This window comes from Phoenix dactylifera, chromosome 7 (assembly GCF_009389715.1).
Source record: "Phoenix dactylifera cultivar Barhee BC4 chromosome 7, palm_55x_up_171113_PBpolish2nd_filt_p, whole genome shotgun sequence".
NCBI lineage: Eukaryota > Viridiplantae > Streptophyta > Magnoliopsida > Arecales > Arecaceae > Phoenix > Phoenix dactylifera.
In genome coordinates, this window is record NC_052398.1 from 13,849,126 (window position 1) to 13,873,879 (window position 24,754).

General features: G+C 37.2%; 3 protein-coding genes across 8 annotated transcripts; 1 reads left to right on the top strand and 2 right to left on the bottom strand.

Annotated features, from left to right (window-relative positions):
• Positions 1 to 1,413: 1,413 nt before the first annotated feature.
• On the bottom strand, positions 1,414 to 7,742 carry LOC103715197 (probable inactive UDP-arabinopyranose mutase 2). Its single transcript, XM_017844734.3, has 3 exons — positions 7,460 to 7,742; positions 2,940 to 3,069; positions 1,414 to 2,857 (listed from the first exon to the last, which is right to left on the bottom strand). Exon 3 carries the CDS (start codon positions 2,764 to 2,766, stop codon positions 1,714 to 1,716), a length of 1,053 nt encoding a protein of 350 aa, XP_017700223.1. The 5' UTR covers positions 2,767 to 2,857; positions 2,940 to 3,069; positions 7,460 to 7,742; the 3' UTR covers positions 1,414 to 1,713.
• On the bottom strand, positions 2,387 to 7,742 carry LOC103715195. The gene is made up of 3 exons (XM_008802745.3): positions 7,460 to 7,742; positions 2,940 to 3,069; positions 2,387 to 2,857 (listed from the first exon to the last, which is right to left on the bottom strand). The coding sequence occupies exons 1-3, from the start codon at positions 7,568 to 7,570 to the stop codon at positions 2,838 to 2,840; spliced, it is 261 nt and encodes an 86-aa protein (XP_008800967.1). The 5' UTR covers positions 7,571 to 7,742; the 3' UTR covers positions 2,387 to 2,837.
• Positions 7,743 to 11,292: 3,550 nt separating this feature from the next.
• On the top strand, positions 11,293 to 21,979 carry LOC103715198 (uncharacterized aarF domain-containing protein kinase 2). 6 transcript variants are annotated; one of them, XM_008802748.3, is made up of 7 exons: positions 11,304 to 11,785; positions 12,000 to 12,092; positions 16,104 to 17,436; positions 18,017 to 18,286; positions 20,353 to 20,508; positions 21,125 to 21,241; positions 21,605 to 21,717. In XM_008802748.3, the coding sequence occupies exons 2-6, from the start codon at positions 12,085 to 12,087 to the stop codon at positions 21,149 to 21,151; spliced, it is 1,794 nt and encodes a 597-aa protein (XP_008800970.1). In that variant the 5' UTR covers positions 11,304 to 11,785; positions 12,000 to 12,084; the 3' UTR covers positions 21,152 to 21,241; positions 21,605 to 21,717. The 6 variants fall into 6 exon arrangements, with proteins under 6 accessions (XP_026663535.2, XP_008800971.1, XP_026663536.1 ...); XM_008802749.4 differs by lacking the exons at positions 21,125 to 21,241; positions 21,605 to 21,717 and adding an exon at positions 19,145 to 19,356 and having other exon boundaries at positions 11,297 to 11,785; XM_026807735.2 differs by lacking the exons at positions 21,125 to 21,241; positions 21,605 to 21,717 and adding an exon at positions 19,148 to 19,356 and having other exon boundaries at positions 11,297 to 11,785.
• Positions 21,980 to 24,754: the final 2,775 nt, after the last annotated feature.

The following is a 24,754-nucleotide window of genomic DNA, read 5'->3' on the forward strand; positions in this document are numbered from 1 at the left end:
CTCTTCCATCGCCTTAAATAATTGTAATTTACTGTTGCATTACACATTGAACCCCTGATTCCCTGCATAATGTATGTTAGTAGATTGCGTTAAAGCTTTAGTTGCTCATTGTATCACCTTCGCCACAAACACCTCTGCATCGTTTTAGTAACTTCCACTTTTTTCTAACCAATGCTTCAACTGCTACCCTACCATATAGACCATACTTGTACCCCGAAGATTTATTCTTTTACAGATAGCAAGCCCTTGTAACGGTAGTAATGAGCACACACAGGAAAATAAATCAGATTCACCACTCCCATTGTATCACCTTCACCACGCATGGTAGTAGTAATCCACTCTACTGACATTAATGCTGTTGTCTAGCCAGCTTGTCCGACCGCCGTCGCCGCTGCTGGTGGCTTTCTTGACAACACTCACTAAGAATTTGCTCAAATAGTTAGTCCCAGCCAGGCTACAGAAGAAGAGAACCTGCCAAGGCTTGCATGTGTTCAGGGAATTATTACCTGTTGTAGATCTCAACTTGTCCTACTGCTTTGAAGGGTTCTGCAATGCCCATTAAAATTAGCTGTAGCTCAAGCCAAGGCCGACATTGGCGTCACCCCTCCTGCGAATTTGTTCTCTCATTTTCATGTTATGAATCATAACACCCTGGTAGTCTTGAGATAGATTGTGCGCTCCAGAGTAACAAATGAAACCGAGAGCAGGGTCATGGATTCCTGGAACCAACTCATGCATCCCTGACATTTAACCAAGTTTACACTTACCTGAATACCACACCTGCGAGTTTGATGCATGGTCCCATGGTGAAAGGTGAACTCCAACCGCAAATGGATACCGCAGAATTAAGATCCAAGCTGAGGTGACCTGCTCAGACAAATATTAGTATGAAAGTTCAAGCATCGCTCTTTCAGATCGCACCTGATCCACAACCAACCTAATCCAACTCGGTATGCCGCCTCGAGATAATATGTCGGCCCCAGGCCCCCAAGTCATGTTGGATTTAAGCGAATTCGTTTGCACCATGAAGCTGGAGACAACATGAGATAGCCTTTGCGCCAGAATTTGTGCTTCAGCTGGAAAGCATTCCCTGAATAGCATATTCAAGATAGAGCTGTGTGCCTTCTTACCTCTTACTGATGACCATCTAGTTAGTGTGTAATCCATGCATTTGGGATTCAAGATGAAGGTAGTAGGGGATCCATGTCATGAATCCAATACTCACAAGCAGACCATTGTCAAATAAACTGAACAGCTGCATCTTTATTTTATCTACTAAATAAGTGTTTGGTGGATCTGTCAGGATGACTGTACAGCAGTGATACATGCAACATGGACAAAAAGAATACAATACTCATCAGAAGTTATCCGTACATGTGAGTAGAGTCATCAGAGGATTAGCACAACACGATAGAAAGAAAACAATAGAAAGCATTGAAAAAAAGCAAGAGTAACCATCTTTGACATGTTTGTGATAAAGTTGCCTGCAGATGGTTTAACAAGCAATGAAATGTTTATTACATAAACTAATGAACGATCTCATAATCCAGCAGCAGTTATCCAGAAGATAATGTTTCTTTGGCTTCAGTATCCATGCTTTTAACAAGCACGTAAAAAAATTTATTTATCAGCCACAGAAATATTATAAGCATAAAGCTTCAAAGGTTAAATGGGAAAGAGTGAAATGGACCCTAAAAATAAATCCGATCCAACTTATGCTCCCTGAGATCCTGCAGCCTTCCAGAGCTTGACCCACTCCAACATGGCATCTGCAGCACCTGCAAACACCGGATTCAGTGGCCCCAGCTGTTCTTTCACCATCGCTGCCATCTCAATTACACAATCCTCTGCGGTAACTGCAGTCCTTGGCAACCTCACCGACTGGAAGAAGGGCGCAACCTCCTCCATCAATTTCACGCCTTCCCATTCCCTCTTCAAGCTCTCCATGGCACCCTTCACATCAACCCCATCGCCCCTCCAAACATACGGCAGCCCGCTCTTCACCCCAAGACCCAAGTGGTCGCACACCACCTTGGCACACATCCCACACCATATATCCTCCATTGTCTCCCATCTTTGCTTGCCCTCTCCTGCCAAACGTAACCCTGGAAGCAATGCAGGACCAAGCAACTCCCTGTTGAACCCAATATTGATTCCACTCATAGGCATCATCGCCCTAACTGGAACTGTCATCACAGCATCCACATATCGAACGTTTCTCTCATTTGGTTTTACAACCTGAGTGGGAGCATCATAGTCAGCAATGTTGAGCCATAGGCCACAAGACAGTGCGCATTCAACTCCATTTCGCAGACTGAATGGATAGCCTCGGACAAAGTCTGCACCTTTGCAAAATGGATCATAGAGTGTGTTGAAGAAGAATGGTGTGGCAGGTGTCTTAAGATTCACTATGTGCTGTGCTACAGCATCGACTAAGGTGCCAGTATTGTCCCTTGCAGGAAGACAGTCATCATCGATGGAGATAATGTATTTCTTGCGTGAGATGAGATAACCAAAGTACCGGCATGAATGACCGGAGAAGTTGATGGAAGTGGCTCCCAGAATCTGAGCCATATCAGATTTTGTGAACACCTGATGATCAAAGCCTGGGGGTATTTGTAGGTCCTCTTCCATGTCAGGATCTTTGATGATTATGAGGTGGAAGCGGGAAAAAAATGGTCGCCATTTCTCCATGAAAGCAGTGAGATCAGATCGGAGTGCCGCAATCACGATATCAACCTCATTGTCCTTAATGTTCAAAGACATCTTGCTGGAACCAAAAAGCTCAACTTGAAAAGGATAGTCTTCAACTAAAGGAACTGATTTCAACTGCAGCTCTAAAATTTTTCGGAGCACCCTGCAATGTGCAACTTAGAAGGTGAAAATTCTATATTCTTACATTATATATTTATATTGAAAGCTAAAGGGAAGTTACTTACTGGTAGGAAGAATTGGGGTAAGGATCTGTTTGATGTTGAGGGACTGTACAAAGAAAAGGATCTCCTCGTTACCAGTTGCCGTGAATAACTTCAGAATCTTCTCTGTCAGCTTTCCTGCATGTAAGGTTTTCTGTACATTTAAAGTACATGGGAGGTTAATGAAGGTAACATTAGCAGGCAAAAGAAGCATGACCTACCCACCAGCATATAATTCAAAGTAAAATAACGAACGGGTAAAAGAGAATGTTGTTAGTTATGAACATAATGTGCTTTCCTGGAGCAAAAGTAACATACTTTTGCAAAACTCCCCATGGATGATCCATAATAATACTTATAAAGAAACATAAATGACCTCCAGAGGAGTCTTCTTGTAAACTACATGGCCCTGCCCCTGGACCTGATACTTAATATATACCAGTAATGATTGCTGCATATATTCAAATGCACATGCACAAGGTCAGAGGTCAACATGAGATTTGGTTCGATGACCTTGTGATTAACTTGAAGAGTGAAGGACAACACTCATGGAAAGACCCATTGAATAGTTGTAGAAGCAACGCTACCAAATTCACCAGGATAACACTGGTGAAAACACTCCAAGGCTCCATCAACCATGGAAAGCTCATTTAATAAGATTAGCTTAGCATGCAATTCCAAAAAAGGACTGAATGGCATGGTACAATCAAAACAATGATGTAACATGATTAAGTTTGATGATATCCCAATTCCCAACCCCTAAATATAAGCATGAGAAACCTATTTTGGCGCATCAAATATTCATAAGTAAAATGCACAGGAATTTTCTTTGCTAAAAATAGTAAAGAACTTTGGTCAGTCCTTTCAGCAATAATGACCCATTGTCACAACTAAGACTCAAAAAATGTTTGCTCTTGGCAAGACATATTAGTAAGTTGTGTTGCTTCCATGCCTTCCACAGTTGTCCAAATAGATCTAAGGGTAATTACTTACGAAGAAATCAGAATACCTACATCCTCTGCTATCTCCAGTTCCCAAGAAAATGGTTTATATCTGATTGAGATACGTTCTTTTTTGCTATACAACAGCAGCGTGCATAAAATTAGAGCATAAGAATCAAGAAAAGGGAAGAGAAAAGATAAGATAAGAGAGAGGAAAGAAGGGATACATTCCTCCCTCCTTCACTTCACAAACTATCAAATGACAACTACCATTTCAGCAGGCCACTCCCATTTTAGATAGTCTTAACAGGTTACTATTCACTACTAATTTGAGTCCTATGAGGATCTTGACAAAACAGAAATAAAAATATTACATTGAATAATAATTAAATCCCTAAGATCTAGGAAATAATAATAAACTGAATCTTATGTGACCCGCCACTCCTTAAAGCCCTGATCAAGTCCAGATTTTCTATATCTGGTCAAATTGCTAAGTAGATGCTAAGTCTTGAAGCCAAAATAATGGTTAGGCCAGCCTTCTTTGACTAGGCTTTGGCTGGATCTACCAAGGGCATGATTTTATAGGCTAGACCAGGCTGATTCTTGATTCAATATGCTGGGAAAAGAGACATCTTTGGGTTCTTGCCATGCAGCATCCCACTATAGTGTACTTAGTTTAGATCACCACTCAGTTCGCATCTCATGCTGCTTCTACTTCACACATTGGTTCTGGCTTTCTAGAGAGCAAGCTTAAAAACTTGTTTTGTGATTTCAGCCGGCCCAACCAAGTTTCGGCTTCGCCAATTTCAGTCGTTTCGACCTAGTTTCAGAGCTTTGGCCAAATTTGATGAAAAACTTAGAGAATAATAAAATAAATTTAAACCAGACAAGGAAATAAAAGTTACAGAATTTTGAGGCATATTGTTTGTAATGTTTGGATTTATGGTTTTGGTGTTTTCAGGCTAAAAGTTTGAAAGGATGTAAAAATATAAAAATCTTTTAGGATGAGAATGTTACCTTATTGAGGAGGCTTGAGCTTGATATAATGCATAAACCATTTTTTTCTTATTTCTCTTAAAAAATCATCTTAAAGATCCAGAAAGTTATCTTATACCTAGGAAAAGCTACCTTCTCTTAAATTTCTCAAAGCCAAGCATCCAAAAGCTTTGATTTCTATAAGATATTCCAAAAGCATAAGGTTAATCTTGAGAAAGTGCTTCTCACTTCCCATAAGTAAATTTTTCATGAAAGGTATCTCTACTTTTGACTTTAAGAAAAAATAAAAAAAGAAAAAGTTGACCCAAAATTGACATTATTAAGCCAAATTTAATTTAGAAATGCAGAAATACCCTGAAATGATGATAAATGTTAAATTAAATGAAAAAATGACACCATGACGAAACTAGGTATCAATATTATGAATAAAAATAGCACAAAATCAGTTTCTGCCAAAACTGGACCGAAATCGGTCAGCTTTGGGTTTCTGGCTGAAATGGACGCTTTCAGCTGAAACGTCAGACTTGATAGTGCATTTTTATTAATGAAGGCGATGGTAATTTCACATAGGCGTAAATCAAGTCTGCCGAGAGGAAGCTATAAGAGCAGCGTCCGATATTGCTACAGCACGTCATTTCTTTTAGAAATTTTTCCCTTGGCTAGTTGAAGATACTAGTGCAAGCCACTAAGTTTGATTCAGCCACAACTCCCATTACCTAAAATATGCACACTGCATTAAGTATGCATATACTTGGATAATTGGATTTCAGACTCAAGTGTACCTAGCAATATCATACTTCTTGCATGTATTTTACCTCATGCATAACAATTCCATTGTAATCTTAGAGAAGTGCTTACCTCTTTTCTTTGAAAAATTTTAATCCGGGCATTCTTGCCTCAGATTTTAATACTTTTGGCCACTATGTTGTTCCACATTCTTCAAATTAACCACTTGTTGGTCATGAGCATATATCCTAACACTCAGCATATCAACCATTATCAAAGTCTGATCTCACTCTTCATCTTCGACTGTGTCAGAAACTTAGAATGTCATAAAAAGAAGGTTGCTGGGGTGTATCATGGTCTTGGCGATCTCTCTCATAGGGAGTTCTAGCATTTCCCTGTTAGTTCTGCATTTATAGGAATCTTCTCTAGTTCTTCACCATCTTTTGATTTATGAAATCATAAATGAAGTCATTTTTGTTAGTCTCTTCGTATCATTTGATTCTCACAATAAGCGTAATTAATCACATCTTCTTAAAATGAAGTAGGATCACAGTGATAACGAAACATTGTCCATGAGACAGGCATCACTGCCATCATTGTTTTTGGTTTAGGGCTATTTTATGCCTAAGAACTTCAGCATCAATATTTGCAATAATATTTGAATGTTTTTTTCCCTGAACTACATTTCAAGCAGACAGTGGTAATTTGAATCGTAGATACTTAATTCACCAATGGGTGAAACAGTTCACAATATGGTTTATTCTAATGAAATGATTATATTAAGAATTCTCCATAGATGTTACCTCCCCTCATTCCCCCCTCAAGTTGTCCCCTAAATTGCTAGTACTATTAATCCCAGTTTCCCATATTTCCTGGTGATTTGAGACCATGTTATGAATAGATTATCTATATATATATATATATATATATATATATATATATATATATATATATAAAATCAAGTGTATGAACCAATAAAAAATTAAAACCTCATCTTAATGCAGGCAGACAAAGCTCATTGAAAAGAGGGAATCGGGAAGAATGAACCCAAACCCAGAACAAATAAACCAACAAATTAGGTAACTTTGCATAACACCCCTAAAAATGGCTTCTCTGCGGTGGTGTGGTCATTCATAATCTCTTGAAATGCATACTTTTATCAGTGCAAGGCATCCTAACTAAAAGCCAATTATCACCAATCTTGCCTGCTCTTACAATCTTGAAAAGATGACTAAATCTCAATCAACTGATGTGCTCAGAGCTTGAGACTCGTCAACCATAAAGCATACTTCTGGCTCAATGTGGCCAGAAATTACTGATGGCGGAAAGGTACTGCATTTTCATTTCAGACACATGCAATACGTCGAATTACTATGACTCCAATGTCACACTGACCTCTTCTAATTCGAACTTTCTATATGCATTACAGTCCAAAAGGGGCAAGATATCTTGGTAGCTCCTTCTAAAAGAATCTCATAACTATTCATCTGAAAACCTAGGGCATCATCCGATCCTCGCAAATATATCGCTCAGCAGCAAGAAAACCATACCGACAATCCTCCTAGTTCAGCAGATGAAAACTTAATAGCCAATAGCAAGAAAACAGTATTAATTGCAATTGCAATTTCGCCTAATTCAACCCAAAATCTCTTTCACGTAATTCCACCTCCTTTCTTTCAAAATCCAGCATCACTAACAAATAAATAATTAATCAATCAAAAGGCATCAGCAATCAGGTTGAGGGAAAGAATAGAATCATGAATCTAATTACAAATTCGAAAGAGCAAAGAAAGAGATCACCTCATCCAACAGCACTAATACCCCAAAAGAAACCAAAACAAAGAAAGAAAGAAAGAAAAGAGCAGAGGAAGTGTGGGGTACCAGGAAGAGCTCGACGAGGATGGGGTCGGGGATCGCCGAGAGATCGGTGATGTGGGCGATGTGGAGGAGAGCCGAGTCAACGGTGAGAGAAACTAGCGATGGGGGTTGCATCCACAACTGTACCAAACCAACGCCGCTCCTAATAATTCCTTCGTGGGAAACTGGCTATTCTCACTATTATAATAATTACCCGCAAAAATCGCCCCTTTTTTCTCTGTTTCTTTGCTCTCTCTCCGCCGCGGCGAGCGATCCGCCTTCTTCGCACGGAAGCGCGTTAGCCGATCTCCAGCCACACGAGAGCTAGTTTTTTTATGTTTTTATATAATTTTTTCCTTATTAGGATTCCTTGTCAAGTCCGGAGAATAAGATTTTTTTATAAATTATTTGGGAATTACTCATTTTAGAATGCTGAATAGCCCAGATATGTTTTATAATCTCTGGATGGAGGACTGAACACATGCTTGCATGGGTTTTTCTTACATACTCCCATATTTAAGCTATGTATCTCTCTTAATTCACGTACGCCATGAGTCTAATCTGCTCTGATACCATTTATAGAAATATAGAATCTTATCCAAAATAGCTAGTTGTAAAGTATTTTTTTGAGTTTTTTAGTCCTGTATAAATATCAAGATCTTCCTAACGAATAACAGATATAGGATACATCGATCGATGGATTATGTTGGACAGCTCTCAAAGCACTCTGAACCCTTTCTTCCATCTGCTTGTATAGATCTTGAAGTGATTATTGCATGATCTAATGGTGGATTCGTATGAAAGAATGATTCCTTCTTTCGTGCGAAAGATGCAACCTGTGCCTGTTAACCAATGGCTGGTTTTATTTTCTTTTTCATTTTTTTCTGCCTTTTAATCTCCTGGAAGGGCCTGGGATACGTTATGTTGGCTCACCAATATGTGTACCCAGTAGAATTAGACTTACGAGTTATGCCTTAGTTAGGGCCAAGAGCCATGGTATCTATCTAAATCAAATCAAAAAATTTTGGAGTTAGAGAGCATGCTTGCTAAAAAGACATTCCTAATTTTCTTTTTAAGTTTTTGGATAAAAATCTTTTTGATATGTTTGGATTTTTTTCGAGCGATATATTAGACAACTATTTATTGTGGATAGACTTATCGTATTTTAAACCAGATTTTTTTTAAAAAAATAGAAATTTTTTACCTTGATGCTCCTAGCAATCAAAGCTGAGATATATTTAATAGATCCGAAACACAAAAAATTTAAAATAGCTTATAAATATCTCAATGGTATGAGATATTATACAAATTTGAATTGTTTGAGTCTGATTAGATGAATCAATTTGTATGAAAAATATATATAATATATGAACTGGTAGAGGACACGAGTTTTTTTTTTTTCCCTTCAATACAAGGGGGACAAACCAGGAATTAAGATCTATAATATGTGGTGGAGGACTAGAGCCTAATATACAAAACATAAAAGGAGATGCATGTTATATTAGTGCATAAAATACATGTACATGGATGGCCAAGGCGTTTAGGTGTCATGCACTTAATGCCTTGGTGGCTTTAGTGGCTTTTGCATACGCTTATACTGGTTTAGCTACAAGAAACAAAATATGACAATGAATTTACATGGCGATAGATAGGCAAGTAGATAGAATAAAAGGTCTAGCTACCACATTATAAAATGATGCATGAATGGGTAGTAATAAATAAGAATATGAAAAGGTCTAAACATGGCATTTCAATAGTTCTCATGAAAATTTTTATATAAAACTCTTTACATATAGATTGTAAGTCAAAACTATAGTTCCATGATTGATCATGGCAATAAATTGGATGATAAAAGTTTGAAGCATACTTGTTGATGCCGAATTCTTTACTGAACAACAACTAAGCCGGTCTCATCTCTAATAGCTTTTGAATTTTGTAGCTATAAGAAGAGAGGGATCTGAATCCAATATATATAAACTTCTTTTTAGTTTTTACAAGTCCCACATGTCACGCAAGAACTGTATTTCTAGTTATATGCTAGGATTAAATTCCCATATGGGCTACCCAAGTTTACGAGTCTTAATAAAGACTTTCTTTCCCAATAAAATAGTATAATCTGCTGTGCCTTATGACTGAAATCTACAATGCAGGTTTTCTAAAAGCATTCATTATATATTCAGAAAAATTTAGTCATGATATGAAAAACTAATTAGAAGTATTAAAAAAAACTTGTTGATATGGATTTGTATTACTATAGCTGTTGACAAAAAAACATGATCAATTCCAATTGAACCTTTAACATACAAATAAATAGCTCGATAGCCAATCCACAAACCTAAATATGGCAAATGGATGAAAGATAAAAGGTTTAGGAAATTTAAATTCATAGCTTTTTAGGTTGAGTTGCATAGATTTGGGAAAATGTTCCATTGAAAATCAGCTGGTATAAAAGTTGAGTGACTTAAGTCTAAAGACCATATCAAGCAAGAAGTATATGATCGAGGCCAAGCTTAATTTTCTCAACTGAGTCATAGTATCAAAAATCAGATCAAACTTTCCTTGACTGAAATGAGACCAAATATGAATAATGATTGACCTGATCTGTTGGAGGTTCTAATTATTATTAGCAACTAGTCATCAAAGTTGATCCTACAAAGGATGATGAAGTGCAATGGAGGAAGGTTGAGGTGGACAAGGGAAGGTGATGGAGTATGTGAAGAAGATTAATAACTACTTCAATTGGTCTCTGTAAAACAATGAATCAACTTGTGGTTTTTCCAAAGGAATTTTATATAAAAGGCAAAACAACTATTTTTATTTCGTTCTATGGAAACAATTAGTTTTCATTTTTTTTTTAGTTTCTTGACTGAATTGACCTTGACTTAATCAACATTACTCAAACTTCATACTCTAGAATATGTGTGTTGGTTAATAAAGAAGTATGCATCCTTAATCCATATTTTGTCTATGTATTGATGAATGTATATACATCGATTGGTCTCAATGTGCGGATTACCCTTAAAAAACATCCTTTTATCTACAAATATGTATCATAGATATCTATATATTTATGTATTTGTACTAATTAGTTCACATATGCACCGATTAGGTATTTTACATGCGAAAGTATTCTTAGACAGAATGTGTGTATTGTATATGCAAATACATAATATGTATACATGTTAATTTCAATCTTGCATTACATAAAAATAAGATCAGGATAATTCGATTAGATATTAATTGAAAAGAAACTATTGCTATAAAAAAATAAAGTTAATATTTCTACAAATCTGTAAATTTAATTTAAATCTGTAGGTCTATTACTTTACTCCAAGAACTCGTTTCCTTCGTTGGAAGCGGACGAGGGAAAGTATAGTCAATAGAAAAATGAAGAAAAATTTCATGTTTGGTTGAAGTTTTCGAAAGAAGAGAGATAAAAAAGTAACTTTTTTATGAAAATAAGATTTTCACGATCCATAACCCATAGGAAAGAAAAATCCATATAGAATGTGGAAAAGTTCAAATCCCCACTGAGAATTAGTGTAATTTTTTTCGAAATGTACTTTTAAATTTTTAGATAGAACCGACATAACAAGTATTTTATATATTGTTTTTGGAAAAATATCTGCTTAATAAAATATAAACTATTTTAAAATATATTATTTTTTAATAACTAACTAAATATATAATTTTTTTTCTGATATTATATATCTAAAAAAAAATATTACAGTAAAAAATATTTTTTCTGAAACCAAAGTCTTAGCATAGTACTAAAAAGTTGAACACGAAGGTGGTAGGCTAATTTTTAACTCCAACCTCATTGGCCTCCTGGCATCCGGCTCGCTCGCTCGTTCGCTCGTTTTGACCGGCCTTCGCCGCTCCACGGGGAGTGGAGATATCATATCCTCGCGTGCGCCCGTGAACTTACGGCGCCCGGATAATTTCCACCTCTCTCTCTCTCTCTCTCTCTCCCACCTTACCTCCTGCATTGTTCCCGCGCATCGCGCGGGGTTCCTTATACGATCAGCTCCTCCCTTCCCTCCAATCCCTCTCTGCCTCCTTCTCGGAACCCTAACCCTAACCCTAATTCTCGATCCCTTCTCTGCCCGTCGCTCTTGGCTCGCCCTTTCGTTTCCCCTATTCGGAGGGAGGAATCCGATCGCCATCCTCCTCTCCGTCTTTCCTACCTTTCAGACGCGCACAGGCGTCATTCTGAGATCTTCTATGTCGCCCGAGACCTCGTTGATGGAGTTCTGATGGCTTCCCGAGGCGTCCGATTCTGGAACCGCCCGCTCCGCCGTTGAGGAGGTCGCTGTAGCCGGTCCTAGATCGTTGATTAGGAAAGCAAAGGTTCGTTGTGATTTCCGACATAAAAATTTCTGCTTTTCGTCATTTGATGAGCGAAAGAGCCCTGCAGAGAAGGAGAGAACAAAGTGAAATCCCTACTCCTTTCCTGCAGGCGATATCTATATGGACATCACGGAAGAAACTTTTATATCGTGATTTGGTTTTGTATTAAATACTGGAAATCTTTTTCAATAAGATACGTTGCATCTTATTTCAGCTCTTCCCATTACATCGGAGGCTTAAGGTGACAGTTGAAGGGAATTTAGTGGGTGAATCGGAGGTTGTTTCTAGAGAAGAACTTGATGGCAAGGTCAGTTCCAAATTTCTGTTTATAAGATGGAATTATCCGGCTGGTTTTCGCATCCTGTTATTTTGGGATAGATATAAGAATAGTGCGAAATTAAGAATCATAAGCAAGTTGGTTGCTATTCCATCGCGTGGAATCAAATATGGGTTTTAAAAACTAGCTTGTTTATGTTGAAAGTGGTAGCTGGCCAGACATTTTTGCAGTTATGTTGAAGACAAGCAGTTCTCTATGCCAATCATGGTTACTTGCGAAGTCTGTGGAAATAGATATATTAGTATTTTATGGAAAGAACACCTAAACTCTGAAGTGAGAGGAAGATGAAATAATGAACAGTGTCATATGCTCAAAGAACAATTTGTCTCTTGTTTGAGTGTGAAGTCACCATTGTCAAGATTTTAAACATTTATGATTTTGTTTTATATACTGGCGCCATTTGCCTTTATATGGTTCTGTCAATTGATAGTTGATGGTGCCATTGTATGCCAGTGTTCATTTGTTTTAGGTGTTATCTTTGTTGATTTTTATTTTTATATACAATCTCTGGTTTGATTATTTTGAGCCTACGCCTGAACATGAAGGAGCTTTTTGAATGATGGAAGGAATTGTCCGTTGATATCTCTCAACCAGTGGGGGCACCTACTTAGAAAGACAATTGAAGAAGGAGATCATGTTTCTCTTGATTATGGTTCGCCGTATCGGTTGAACCGGGTAGTATAGGGCGTACTGTACTGGTTCAGTACTGGTACCCGATACGGAAGGCATATTGACACTCGATATGCCAAAAACAAATTTATACCATACCGTATCGACACAATGCTAGTGTAGCACCAATATGGGGTCCCGTACTGAGACGACGATCCTTGCTCTTGATTCTGCAATTTTTGTTTTTCTAGAATACCTTGAATCACTATAGAAATGATTCATCTTATCCCATAAATTAGGATGAGAGAAACCACAAGCTCGACCTATCATAATGATTTCTCCCATCATTATCATCCACAAATTGTCCATTCCACCTTCCAAATAGGGCAAAAGGCATGTATGTCACTTCTGCTGTTCTCAAATTTATTCTCAACCACTTTCCTTGAAGTTTTTTTTTTCCTTTTTTTCCCCTTAAGCAGTTCTTCATATCCACTAAACAGTTGGATGGCATTCAGATTTGCTTTTTGTCCACTTGTTGCTGATTTTGAATAAAAAGTTAGTCAACCTGCACGTCATATTTGAAAACCAAGAAGGTGTTGCCCTTGATTTTTTAAAGCTTCAACATGTCTTCTAGGATTTATGATTTCAGCAAGTTGCTTTCCTGAACTTTGTGGAAGGAGATTAGAAGATTGTTTTCTTTGTCGGATAATTCAACACCCTATCTTCTTATGAAATAGGAGAATGTTTCAGTTTCATCTTGCTTTAGAGTCTAGACACTTCAAAAATCCCATCACATCATAGGTACTGGGTTTCTCTCCGGACCATCGATCCAATCCTGTATCTAATTTCTCCAAATTTTGCATGGATACCGCCAATAGATTGTTGGATTTCTTCAATCTGAATTTCTATACAAAGTTTGCACCTTTTTTTCTGGGATCTTCTTTTAGCTAGCCAGTATAAAAGGTCTCAAAACCGATCTGAGATCTGATTGACAGCAAGAATCTAATTTAGCATGGGAATGCAGAGAATAACTGCAAAGAAGTCAATAATAATCTCTATAACAGCCGGCGACCAAGACTTTTGATATGTTAAAATTATTAGTGACCCTAACCAACCGGGATTCACAAACTAAGAAATAAAAGTCATGTGATTGACTCTCAATAGGATTCCTAAAATAAGAAATAATTTCTAGCCAAAGGACTCTTAAAATAAGAAATAAACCATACTCATCTCAATGTCTGCTCCATTATTTTCTTCAACTTGTGCTATTTATGTAGTTGCATATTGTTCTCTTGGATCATTTTTATTGCTGAAAATAAAGACAAACATTTTAATAATTGGAGCATCACAAAATTATCCAAGATCAGTTTATCTGTTGCCTGGGGTATGTTTCTTATTTTATGAGTCCTGTTGGTACTCAATTAAGTGGCTGTTTTACTTCTTAATTTGGGAACTCTAATCGAGGCATGACTGATAACTAGCAAAAGCTATTTAAAGGTCTTGAGACTCTGAGTAACTCTCTCTTTTAGATATTATTATTGACCAGTGCATAGTTTTATGTTGGAGTGATTTTTCCTGACCCAGGCCTTCTCATTTCTTATTCTCTTGTTTTTCCCTTTTTTTTCTTCTCATTCTATCTTCTCAGCATTTCTGTGCCAAATTACCACCATTGGTTCATAGATTCTTGCAGATGTTTAAATTTGACAGCAGTTCTGACTATTGAGACTGTTCTATACTAGCAGATGAAAGGAGCCCCCCAAAAGTGCATGAAATTCAGATAAATATTTGAGTCTAAAATGTTGATTCATGACTAGTCCCTAACATCCATTCAAGTAATTTTTATTCTTTACCACCACTCTGCATCGCAGCCATAAGCCATTCCACATCGTTAACCAGCCAGATACCATTCTGCAAAGATCATCCGAACACCAACATGTTGTATAATTTTCTTTCATGCCAACTCATCCATTCGGTTTTTCTATGATCCTGTATGCTACCAAACACATAATACACTACATCTAGCCTCAACATTATCTGAAAGTTATACATTACATATTTTTAGAACTAGTTCTTGGTAATAAAAAGTGAAATCACCCCTTGATTTTGGTCCTAACTGATGTTTATTCTGAATTATATTGGAGAATGCTCCTAAGTTTGTAGTGAATCTCTTCAATTTTGGATGAAGACATGAAGTTAAGAAGTAGCCTATACCCTACTTCATATAGCAGCTCAACTTCATAAAAGTTAAACAAGACCATGTGCACCACAGGGTCCATTTGATTAAAGTAGCTTCTTGCCCCTTAACTACAGAGTAAGTTTCAGGTTTTCTTGACTGAAGGAAGTCGATATTTGAGGTAAAGTTTGTTTGAGTTTCTAGTTTGACCCGTGGAGTCAAAATTGCTTGTTATGTTGGTTCTTAACAACTTCATCTTAAGTTCCAATTTCATTACACTCTTGTTCTTCGATCATGTGAACTTAATTAATCCACTATTAGTGATTTAAGAAATAAAATTTTGACACAACTTCTGATAAATAAATACAAACACTTCGTCTGGCACCATTATCTGTAAGTTTCTGCGAAATTGATCTTTGTGTAGGTGCCAAGTATTCTTCTTTGGGTTCTGACTGCTAAACCTTTGTCCTTAAAGTACTGATTTAGACTACTACTTTTCAAAGAAAAATGATACAACTTCCACTTTTATGCCTTTTAACTAGTCTAACTGATTAGATTGAGGTGGCATCAGGAAGACCAGATCCTACCAATCTAATAATGATAATTCAATCTCCATACATCATGGTTCAGATCTCTAATTCTAGCAAAGCGTATCCTGGATAGAAACCTGTTGCACATCTCTGTTCTTCCCATTAGCCACATGTAACTTTGCCAAGATTAGTCAGGCACAGTGACCAGTCCAATAGGCGGTAATTATGGTTAAATTTGGTGTTTATTTCTATCATCACTACCAACCAGTGCACAATCAAATTTGATTTTCATACATTTAATCATGGTCTACAGCATTCAAATTGCTTTAAAACATATAATTTTGTGTTTAATAGATGTTTTTATGCATGATTGAAAACAGAATGGACTGTATCTTCATCAAAAAAAAGAAAAGAAAACAGAATGGACTGTACAAAATGTATGGTTTAGACATATGAGTTGAGAACACATTCTGACTCTTTCGATCACTATCAACACATCTTGTGTTATTTTTTTATTTATTGGGATGTTAACAAAGTATGATAACATAATGAATAAATCATGTTACTTATATGCTACTTACTGTATTTTTCTGGTGCAAAATAGGTAGTTATATTCACAATTTCTTAAAGTTCTATAATATAGTGCTAATATCCTTTCTATAATTGCAGGTTTTTGGCATTTGGAATGATCAAAAAAATTGGCTATTCTTTTCGAGTGGATCGAGTACCCTGCTATTCTACAATTCGCAGTCATAGATCACCTTTTATAGATGGTTTATCTGTCTCATGCAGAGCCTTTTCACGGTACAAGTTTCCTAGTAGACAAAACACTTCATTTACACTCTGTAAAGCTAAAGAAAACCTAAACGAGATCAACCATGTGAAGAAGCTAGCAGTCCTTTCAGCCAGCAGTTCAGTGAGACATCATGCCCAAGTTGCTTGGAAAAGGCTTTCCATGATATGCTTTTATAGAGGAATTGCCTCTCCGTCGGTCTATAGGATTTCTTGTGCCATGAGCTTGGCTGTTTGTAGATCTCATTTAATTCCCAGTATCCTTGCATTTATTGCGGGAAAGATGGCAATGAGTAAGACAGCATGGGCAGATGGGGAGTACATTCCATCTAGGAATTCCCTTTACACGCGGGCACAAGATGGCCATGTTTATCTCACTTCTTTAATTTTTTCAATTTTTGAGTGTTTTATTTTATTTCTAAGAGCAGTCTATTTGGCAATTCTATTCTCGCCTATGATAGTAATGGCTCCATTTGCAGACAGTTTTGGCATGCAGTATAGGAAAACATGGCTCCGTCTTGTCCATCGTACTTTAGAAAGTGCAGGTCCTGCATTTATAAAATGGGGTCAGTGGGCAGCTACACGCCCAGATCTCTTCCCTAGTGATCTTTGTGCCGAGTTGACAAAGCTCCACAGCAAAGCACCTGCACATAGCTTTTCCTACACCAAAAAAACCATTGAAAAAGCATTCAGTCGTAAGCTCAATGATGTTTTTGAGAATTTTGAGGAGGAACCTGTGGCATCAGGAAGTGTTGCTCAGGTACATAGAGCTTCTTTGAGATTTCGATATCCTGGTCAAAAGGTCAAGAATGTTGTAGTTGCTGTAAAAGTTAGACATCCTGGTGTTGGCGAGTCAATTAGGAGGGATTTCATGATCATTAATATAGTGGCCAAGATCTCCACATTCGTTCCTGCGTTGAAGTGGTTGCGCCTGGATGAAAGTGTGCAACAGTTTGCCGTTTTCATGATGTCTCAAGTTGATCTTGCAAGGGAAGCTGCCCATTTGAGCCGTTTCATTTACAACTTCCGCAGGTGGAAGGATGTTTCTTTCCCAAAGCCTCTTTATCCACTAGTGCATCCTGCTGTTTTGGTGGAGACATATGAGCATGGAGAAAGCGTTTCTCATTTTGTTGATGAGCTTGAAGGACATAATCGACTTAAAAGTGCCCTTGCTCACATCGGGACCCATGCACTCCTGAAGATGCTTCTGGTATATTTTTATTTTCTTTTATTAAGATTTTTCTTATATCTTTTCAATTGGAAAGTGAAGTCACCGATTTAACTGGAGATATATACATATCATGCTTTGTATAAATAGTTCTGGGAAAACCTTTTTGGTGCTTTTTGGTTTAAAATTGTGCTTCATAGCTGATCCATCCTAATGGTATAAGGCCTAGTTTCTGCCTTTCCTTCTGTATAAATAAGTTTACCTATCAAAGAGCAATTCAGCTTGAAAGCTTCTTATACCTGTCACATTATTTATGAAATTTAAAATTGAAACTGTGAAGTGCTTGCCTTGTAAGCATGTCATAGGAAAAGCTTAGGAAAAGTATAAGACATGCAATCTCATTTTAACACATTAGCCATAGGATTATTACCTTTAACTATATTTCTGTCAATCTTTCAGCATGCTTCCCTTTCAACTTAACTCTTTGCATATTTGTACTTTTGAAGTTTTCTGCACTAGTGACAACAATTTTTTTATGCTGAACCCCCTTTCTGATTTGATGGATATCGTAAAATGGGGGTATGTGTTATTGCAAATTTCTGAATTGCCTTTTTTTTTTCAGGTGGACAATTTTATACATGCAGATATGCATCCTGGCAATATCCTCGTTCGAGTATCTCAACCCCAGCGGACAAATAAAGGGCTCTTTAAGTCAAGGCCTCATGTTGTTTTCCTTGATGTAGGCATGACTGCTGAGCTTTCCAGCAATGATCGTGTAAATTTGCTGGAGTTCTTCAAGGCTGTTGCTCTTAGGGATGGCCGTACTGCAGCAGAGTGCACCCTGAGGTTATCAAAACAACAAAATTGTCCAAATCCAAAGGCTTTTATAGAGGTACTTGTTGATTATAACCTAGCGACATGAGGAGCCTGAAATTCATCTCCTGTAAAAATGCTCTATATACCATTCTTTTAGCAGTTTGATACTGGCCGTGTATGTTCTTTGGCTCTTTTTGTCCTATTAAATTTTCATGAACCTGTAGAAACACGGTATTTGTTTGATTATTGAAATTCATCTGAAAAATATTAAACGTAAACTGGAGTCAATTTGCATGTCAATAAAGAAAATATGTGGGACCATGCAGTTACCATTAGAGAGTACATTGAACATATGAAATGATATTATATTGTCTAAGGCATGTTGTGAATAAATATGAGATATTATCATTTGAATTCTTGCTCAGTATAATCTGCCATTTCCTAAGGCCTAAAGAATCTGAACTATTATCACTTGACGAGCGCATAAATAACAAAATTTGATTCAAAGAAAGTTATCTGCAAAAGAATCCTGGTCACACTGACTCTAATGTTGTAGTAGTTTGTCTTCAACCACCCAACCTGTAATAGCTTTTCATTTCAAAGCATCTTGTTGTAGTTATCGTAAAAAATAGACTGCACTGATTACCTTATCTTTCGGAACCTTTTGGTTCAACTCACCCTACTCTAGCAACCAATCATCTGAACTTCAAGATGGAGACATTTTCTCTTTTCAAGATACCAACTTTATGAGGTCCATCCATCTTAAGATACTACTATAGATGCATTATTTTAATGATACGATATAATAGTATTAATATAGTATATGTCATATATCATTGCTATATAATGTATATGACTTAGTGTTTCTGTATGATATTAATGTCGTGATCTATTGTCATACTAATATATTAACATAGAGTTATTATACTAATAGAAGGGATGTGCGTTTGAAGAGGACGAGATAGGTGGGAAGTCAGAATAACCAGAGAGGCTGCGAGTGCAATTGCAACCATGTTTGCAGCAAAAGGGACAAAAGTTGCAAGTCAGTTGCTTGCAGTCGAAGTGGCTTACAAGCAACCAAAAGTTTGCAAGCGCCCGCTGGCAAGCCACTTGAAGCAAATTGACGTGCAACTTGCCTAGTTGCAGGTCAGAAAACGTCTGCTAAGTTTCACTTACATGTAACAATAACAAAACCCTTTAGAAAACATATTCCTATTTCATCCATCTATGGTACACAATACACCCAACCTTTTGATCAGAGTTTGTTTGTCCTAATTTTACAACTCGTCTACTTTAACAGTGTCCTCCATGCAATGCTCGTATTCTGTCTTCGCACTCTATATAATCACATATCAACGTTCATTGCCTTAAAAAGATTTCCTCTTAAATTCTACCATTAACCATTGATTACTTTACTGCTTAGAGAAGATGCTTTCTTTATTGTTGATTTTGTTTCCTTCACCTTCTCATCTCTTTGCAATTTTGTTTTTTCAGGGGAGGGGGGATGTTGGTGTAGGGATTTGAAACTTATACTAGGAACCCATTCTTTCTAATAAAATTGCATTTCCTATTCGTTGTTTAATTTAATTAATTCTGAGGCCGTTATCCTCGCTCGATGCATAAATTTGTTTCGGACCAGGATTTCAAGTGCTGGCATGTGCCATGCTATTTTTGGCACTCAGTACTGGGTCAGTACCAAGTACCAGACATGTCGCTTGGTATTGAGCAGAGATGGCTTGTATTGACTTGTGCTGGTTGGATGCATGTTGACACAGCTCGGTGTCACATAGTACCAAGTCAAAAAGGAATCCTGATGCCTTTTTTTTCCCTTTTAGTGTTTTGGAATGGCATGATGTGTGTGAGCGCAACATGGTTATGTGCATGCCATGCTGATCAATAGGTGGCATGTTTCATGCCAGTAGCACTTTTAAATTCGTTATTTAGATAGCATCCTTGTTCTTTGTCATTAACCAATACTACAGTCTGCAGATTAAATGCTAAAGAGCTTTGATATATACTCCTTTTTCTTTGTATGAGTTATCTTCTTAGGCATATCACTTTCTTACTGTGCATATGTGTGCATGCATGTGTGTGTGAAATGAGTCCTGTTTTGAGATTTATCTTCAGTTTTGCTGTTAGCAGGAAGTGGAGAAGTCACTAACTTTTTGGGGAACTGCCGAAGGTGACTCTGTTCACCCAGCTGAGTGCATGCATCAATTGCTTGAGCAAGTCCGACGCCATAAAGTCAACATCGACGGCAATGTTTGCACTGTAATGGTCACAACTTTGGTTCTTGAGGTAATCTCTTTTGTTAAGGTCATTTGCATCATTGTTTGTTCATGTCCATCTGTGTTAGTCTTTCTATCTAGCATATCGGGTATTTGTGAATTTCAATTTCTGAAAAAAATGATGCAATAGCCAAATAATTCCAACATCAACTCATCTGTATGTAACCTTCTTTAACATGACCATTTCCTAACTTCTGAATTAATTACATTAGGTAGATTTTGTTTTAAGTGAGCTTTTTTGATTATCAGAATTCAAATGTATCCTTTCAGAATTTGTAATAAGATCTTGTTTCAGGTGAGCTTTTTAATTACAGTGTTCAAAATGTCTCTTTTACAGAATTTGTAAGAGCACCTTCAATTCTGTGTTTGTGCCTTCACGCATATTGGGAAGTTGAGATGACCTAGCTAACACCTTGCATGTAATAGTTTTGTGGTTCATACAATTCTAGTAGTACAATACCCATAAATCATTAGTTTTATTGAGTTTTACTATGTATGGTCATGTCTTACATACAACTAGTTACATACCACGAGATGCTACGCAAGTGAGCCCTATGTTGGCATTTCAATTTTTATCTGAAAACGACTTCTAAAACATATTTGATATAAATTTGTTTCTCTTATAGGAGCAGATCTTGGTTAAATGGTTCTGAGTTATCCAACCAGATTTCATTGTTGATACCAATTGGCACCAGCTCTTTGTTGTCATGCAAAGAGGGTGAAAACGGTTAGGTTGCTCCACTGTGAGTTCGAGGTCATGGAAATAGCTTCTTTGCACGTGGGGATGGGGATGTGTATTATCTGACCCTCCCTATACCCCATAATAGTGGGAGCCTCATGCATTGGGCTGCCCTTTTTTTCTTTTCTGTCATGCGTATAGATAAAATGAATGTAATTTTGGCTCTTAAACCTTGGATATGTGAATGCTTTGGTTTCTTATCTAGGTTCAGGCATTGGGTTCTTCTTCATATATTCAAGGCATAAGAAGACATGTTCAATGGATTTGATATTTCTATGACCAATGAACTGGAAGTTTGTTAGTTGTTCTCACAATTAGAAATTTTCCAAGGACAGATTTAATTAAATTGAGGTCCATTTTTCTGTAGGGCTGGCAGCGTAAGCTGGATCCGGATTATGATGTGATGCAGACACTACAGACGTTATTATTCAGGTCTGACTGGGCGGAGTCTCTTTTATATACAATTGAAGGACTAATGGCCCCTTAAAACAAAAAGGCTCCCTTGCAGTCTGTTTCTTTACCTCCAAAAAATTTTGACAGCATAAAGCCAATGTACAAGTTTATTTTGATACGAATTTGTGGAAATTTTGTTTGTGGCAAATTTTTTCCCATGTATTTTTTCGTAGTTGCTTCCCCCAATTTATTCCTCTTTGCTGTGCTTGAAACTGTATATGGCAAAATCACTATGAGTGGGAGAGTAAAATGGAAATAAAGTATACCAAAGCCCAATTTCTTCTTATCATGCACTTCTTTTAAGGTATATAGTTTTTCATCAACAGTTATCCTCATATAGTTTCTTTACTAGTTGGCTTTCCAACTTTTACTATTGTAAGCTTGTATGATTTTAGGATCAAATTGTCTCAAGGATTGCAGTATCTTTTGATGTGTTGCATAGCCTATTTTGCTTTCCTTGTATTTTTTGATTCTTCACTTAGGAGTATGGTCACAAGTTATTTTCTTTCTCCAAAACAGAACAAGAAAAAGAAAAAATTACATTTTTTTTTTCTTAGTTTGCTTTTCCTTTGCCAAGGATCATCTCGCAGAGCCTGTTTGTCGTTGAGAACTTGTTCTTCTCCTAGCTTCATGTATATGGTAGCTTTGTCAACATGCCTTTGTTGAACTAGATGATTTAGCAGCTACAATCATTTTCGCATGTGAATTTCTTGAACTCATGCTGCTTATCATCATCTTGTAAGTTGCTGTTCAGTTCATTTTTATCTGCTGGACTGACATCCTTCTGCAGGGCTTCAGATAGGCTGGTCAGGTCGGTGAACGGGTCCTGTTTCTAATTCTAGGATGGATTGTAAATCATATTCTTGTTTGGTTTGTTACTTTTGTTTTCTTTTGTTTCCTTTGTCTGTTCATATGTCCTAAATCATGCCTTTTGAACTATAGGCTTATATTCAGTTTTATTTCTTCGTGCCTTCTATGTTGTATACTCAATTTTATGTTTACCATAGTGTACTCGGTTTTCTTCCCCATCTCATGCTTATACTTCGATTAACGAGTAAGATTCGCCCCCTAAGCTCTTGTCAATTCTCTGCCAATCTCTTGTTGGATGACCTCTTTTTATTTTGCGATTCTCCTTGCATCTATTTTTTTGAAGGGCTCATGTGGTAAAGTAGCGGACCTTTAATGTGTAATTTCCTACATTTTCTCAGGTGTTCTTAGAATATATGTAATGTCTCTTTGGTTGTTGAAGTTCTATAGTTTATTGCTGGATTTGAGCTAGATGGTGTGGCTGCAATTTAAGTGTCATCTGCAATCACCTGATGCAAACCCAACTCCCATCACTTCTTGCAAATGTCATAAAACTAGGGAATGGAGCGAAGCCTCCAAATTGTGCTTTTGATTGAAGTTTGTTGATGTAATAATCAACAGTGGCCAGAGGAGTCTATTGACCTAATTCCCGGCGAGTAGGAATTGCTAAAAATTAAATTGATGGCTGATGAGAGCACACGCAGCATTTCCTCCAATCCTAGTCACTGGACCTTGGGTCCAAAAAAGTGTAGCTTTGAGCTTTAACCGGGACCAAAAAAAAGAGTGATTCATGTAGAGGAGTTTGTAAATCAATTTCCCAAAACCTTTGCAACTTCAGTAGAAAATGCAAATTCGGAGAGCCGAAGTATTTGGGCTAATCCTACCTCTAATGGTTCTTGAAGTTAAAAGTTTTATTTGGGTTGAAACAATTAAGATTAGGTTGGAGAGCCAAGTATTTGTCTAAATCATTTCAGAAAGGATTTCCTGCTCCTGGGTCCAACACTTTTCGCTGTAGTATATGTTTTAATTATCTTCCTGAATGGAGAGCACTCAAGGTAATATAGCGTCAACGCCATTTACTCAGCAGTGCCATATCCACTTCATATTTTTTTTGACTCCTAGACCCCCTTTCTCTTTAGATTTACATATTATTTTTTATGCTGTTAGGCAAGACAGGCCATGTCTGAACCTCTCCAGAGAAAGTGCTCGGTGAATATTGACACCCAATTTGGTGGTCTATAAATCGACATATAGTAAATTGGGGAGATTGAAGAGAACATCAATCAAAGTAAAAAGACCAGCAATAGATTAAAAAGTACCTTTCCAACCATCCAGCCTCTTCTCAAATTCTATCAATAGGGGATCTCCAATCCTCCTTCCTAACCACGTAGTACGCAGAGGAAGACCTAAGTACTTGATATGCATTCCTTCCGGTTCACAATCTAAGGCAGCTGCATGTTGCAGCTAATCCTCCTCTCCAACCCACACATATGACAAAGGTCTTGTTACAATTAATCTTAGGCTGGATGTATGAGCAGCAAAAGAGACAAGTACTAAGAACAATTATAATATAAGTATACAACCATGTACAAGATAAAAAGGGCGACCAGATGCACGAGGCTCTTACTATTTAAGGTTTAACAAGGGTTAGATGTACATAGTCTTACCCCCATATATAAGAAAAAGTAACTGGTAATTAGATAACCAAGCAACACAAGTACTAGCATTAAGGAGAGATCGCCCTCTATTGCTTACCAACTTGGGAGGCACCATGGAAAGAGCTTGGAAATCTGTTTCACTTTGATTTTCTTCAACTACCTCTCCGCTTCCATCTCCTTCCCTCGACAAAGAACACGTGGCATGTTCTCCCCAGTTCAATCAACACCCCAGTGCCAAGTGAGTTAATAATATAATAACTATAGTTTTCTACAATTCCATCAGTTAAGATTTGTTTATATTATGTTTTGAGATTACATGCCTATGATGTCCACAGTTAATGATAACAGTAAGGCTCTCCTAAGTATGAACATGTTGTTAGTGTCATACCAAAATATCATACTAGAAAGAGCCTCATTAGGTCAAGAGATATCTACATGTCTGTCAGGTATGCTTGACACACACTATTAGGTTGTGGAGTTATGATGGATAAATCAATTTCCTCATGCAAAATAGATATCCACAATTAATCATGAAAAGTAAGTTTAAGCTCCTTTGTTTAGCTAGATAAGGAAAAGACAAGACAATCGGCTAGAAAGGT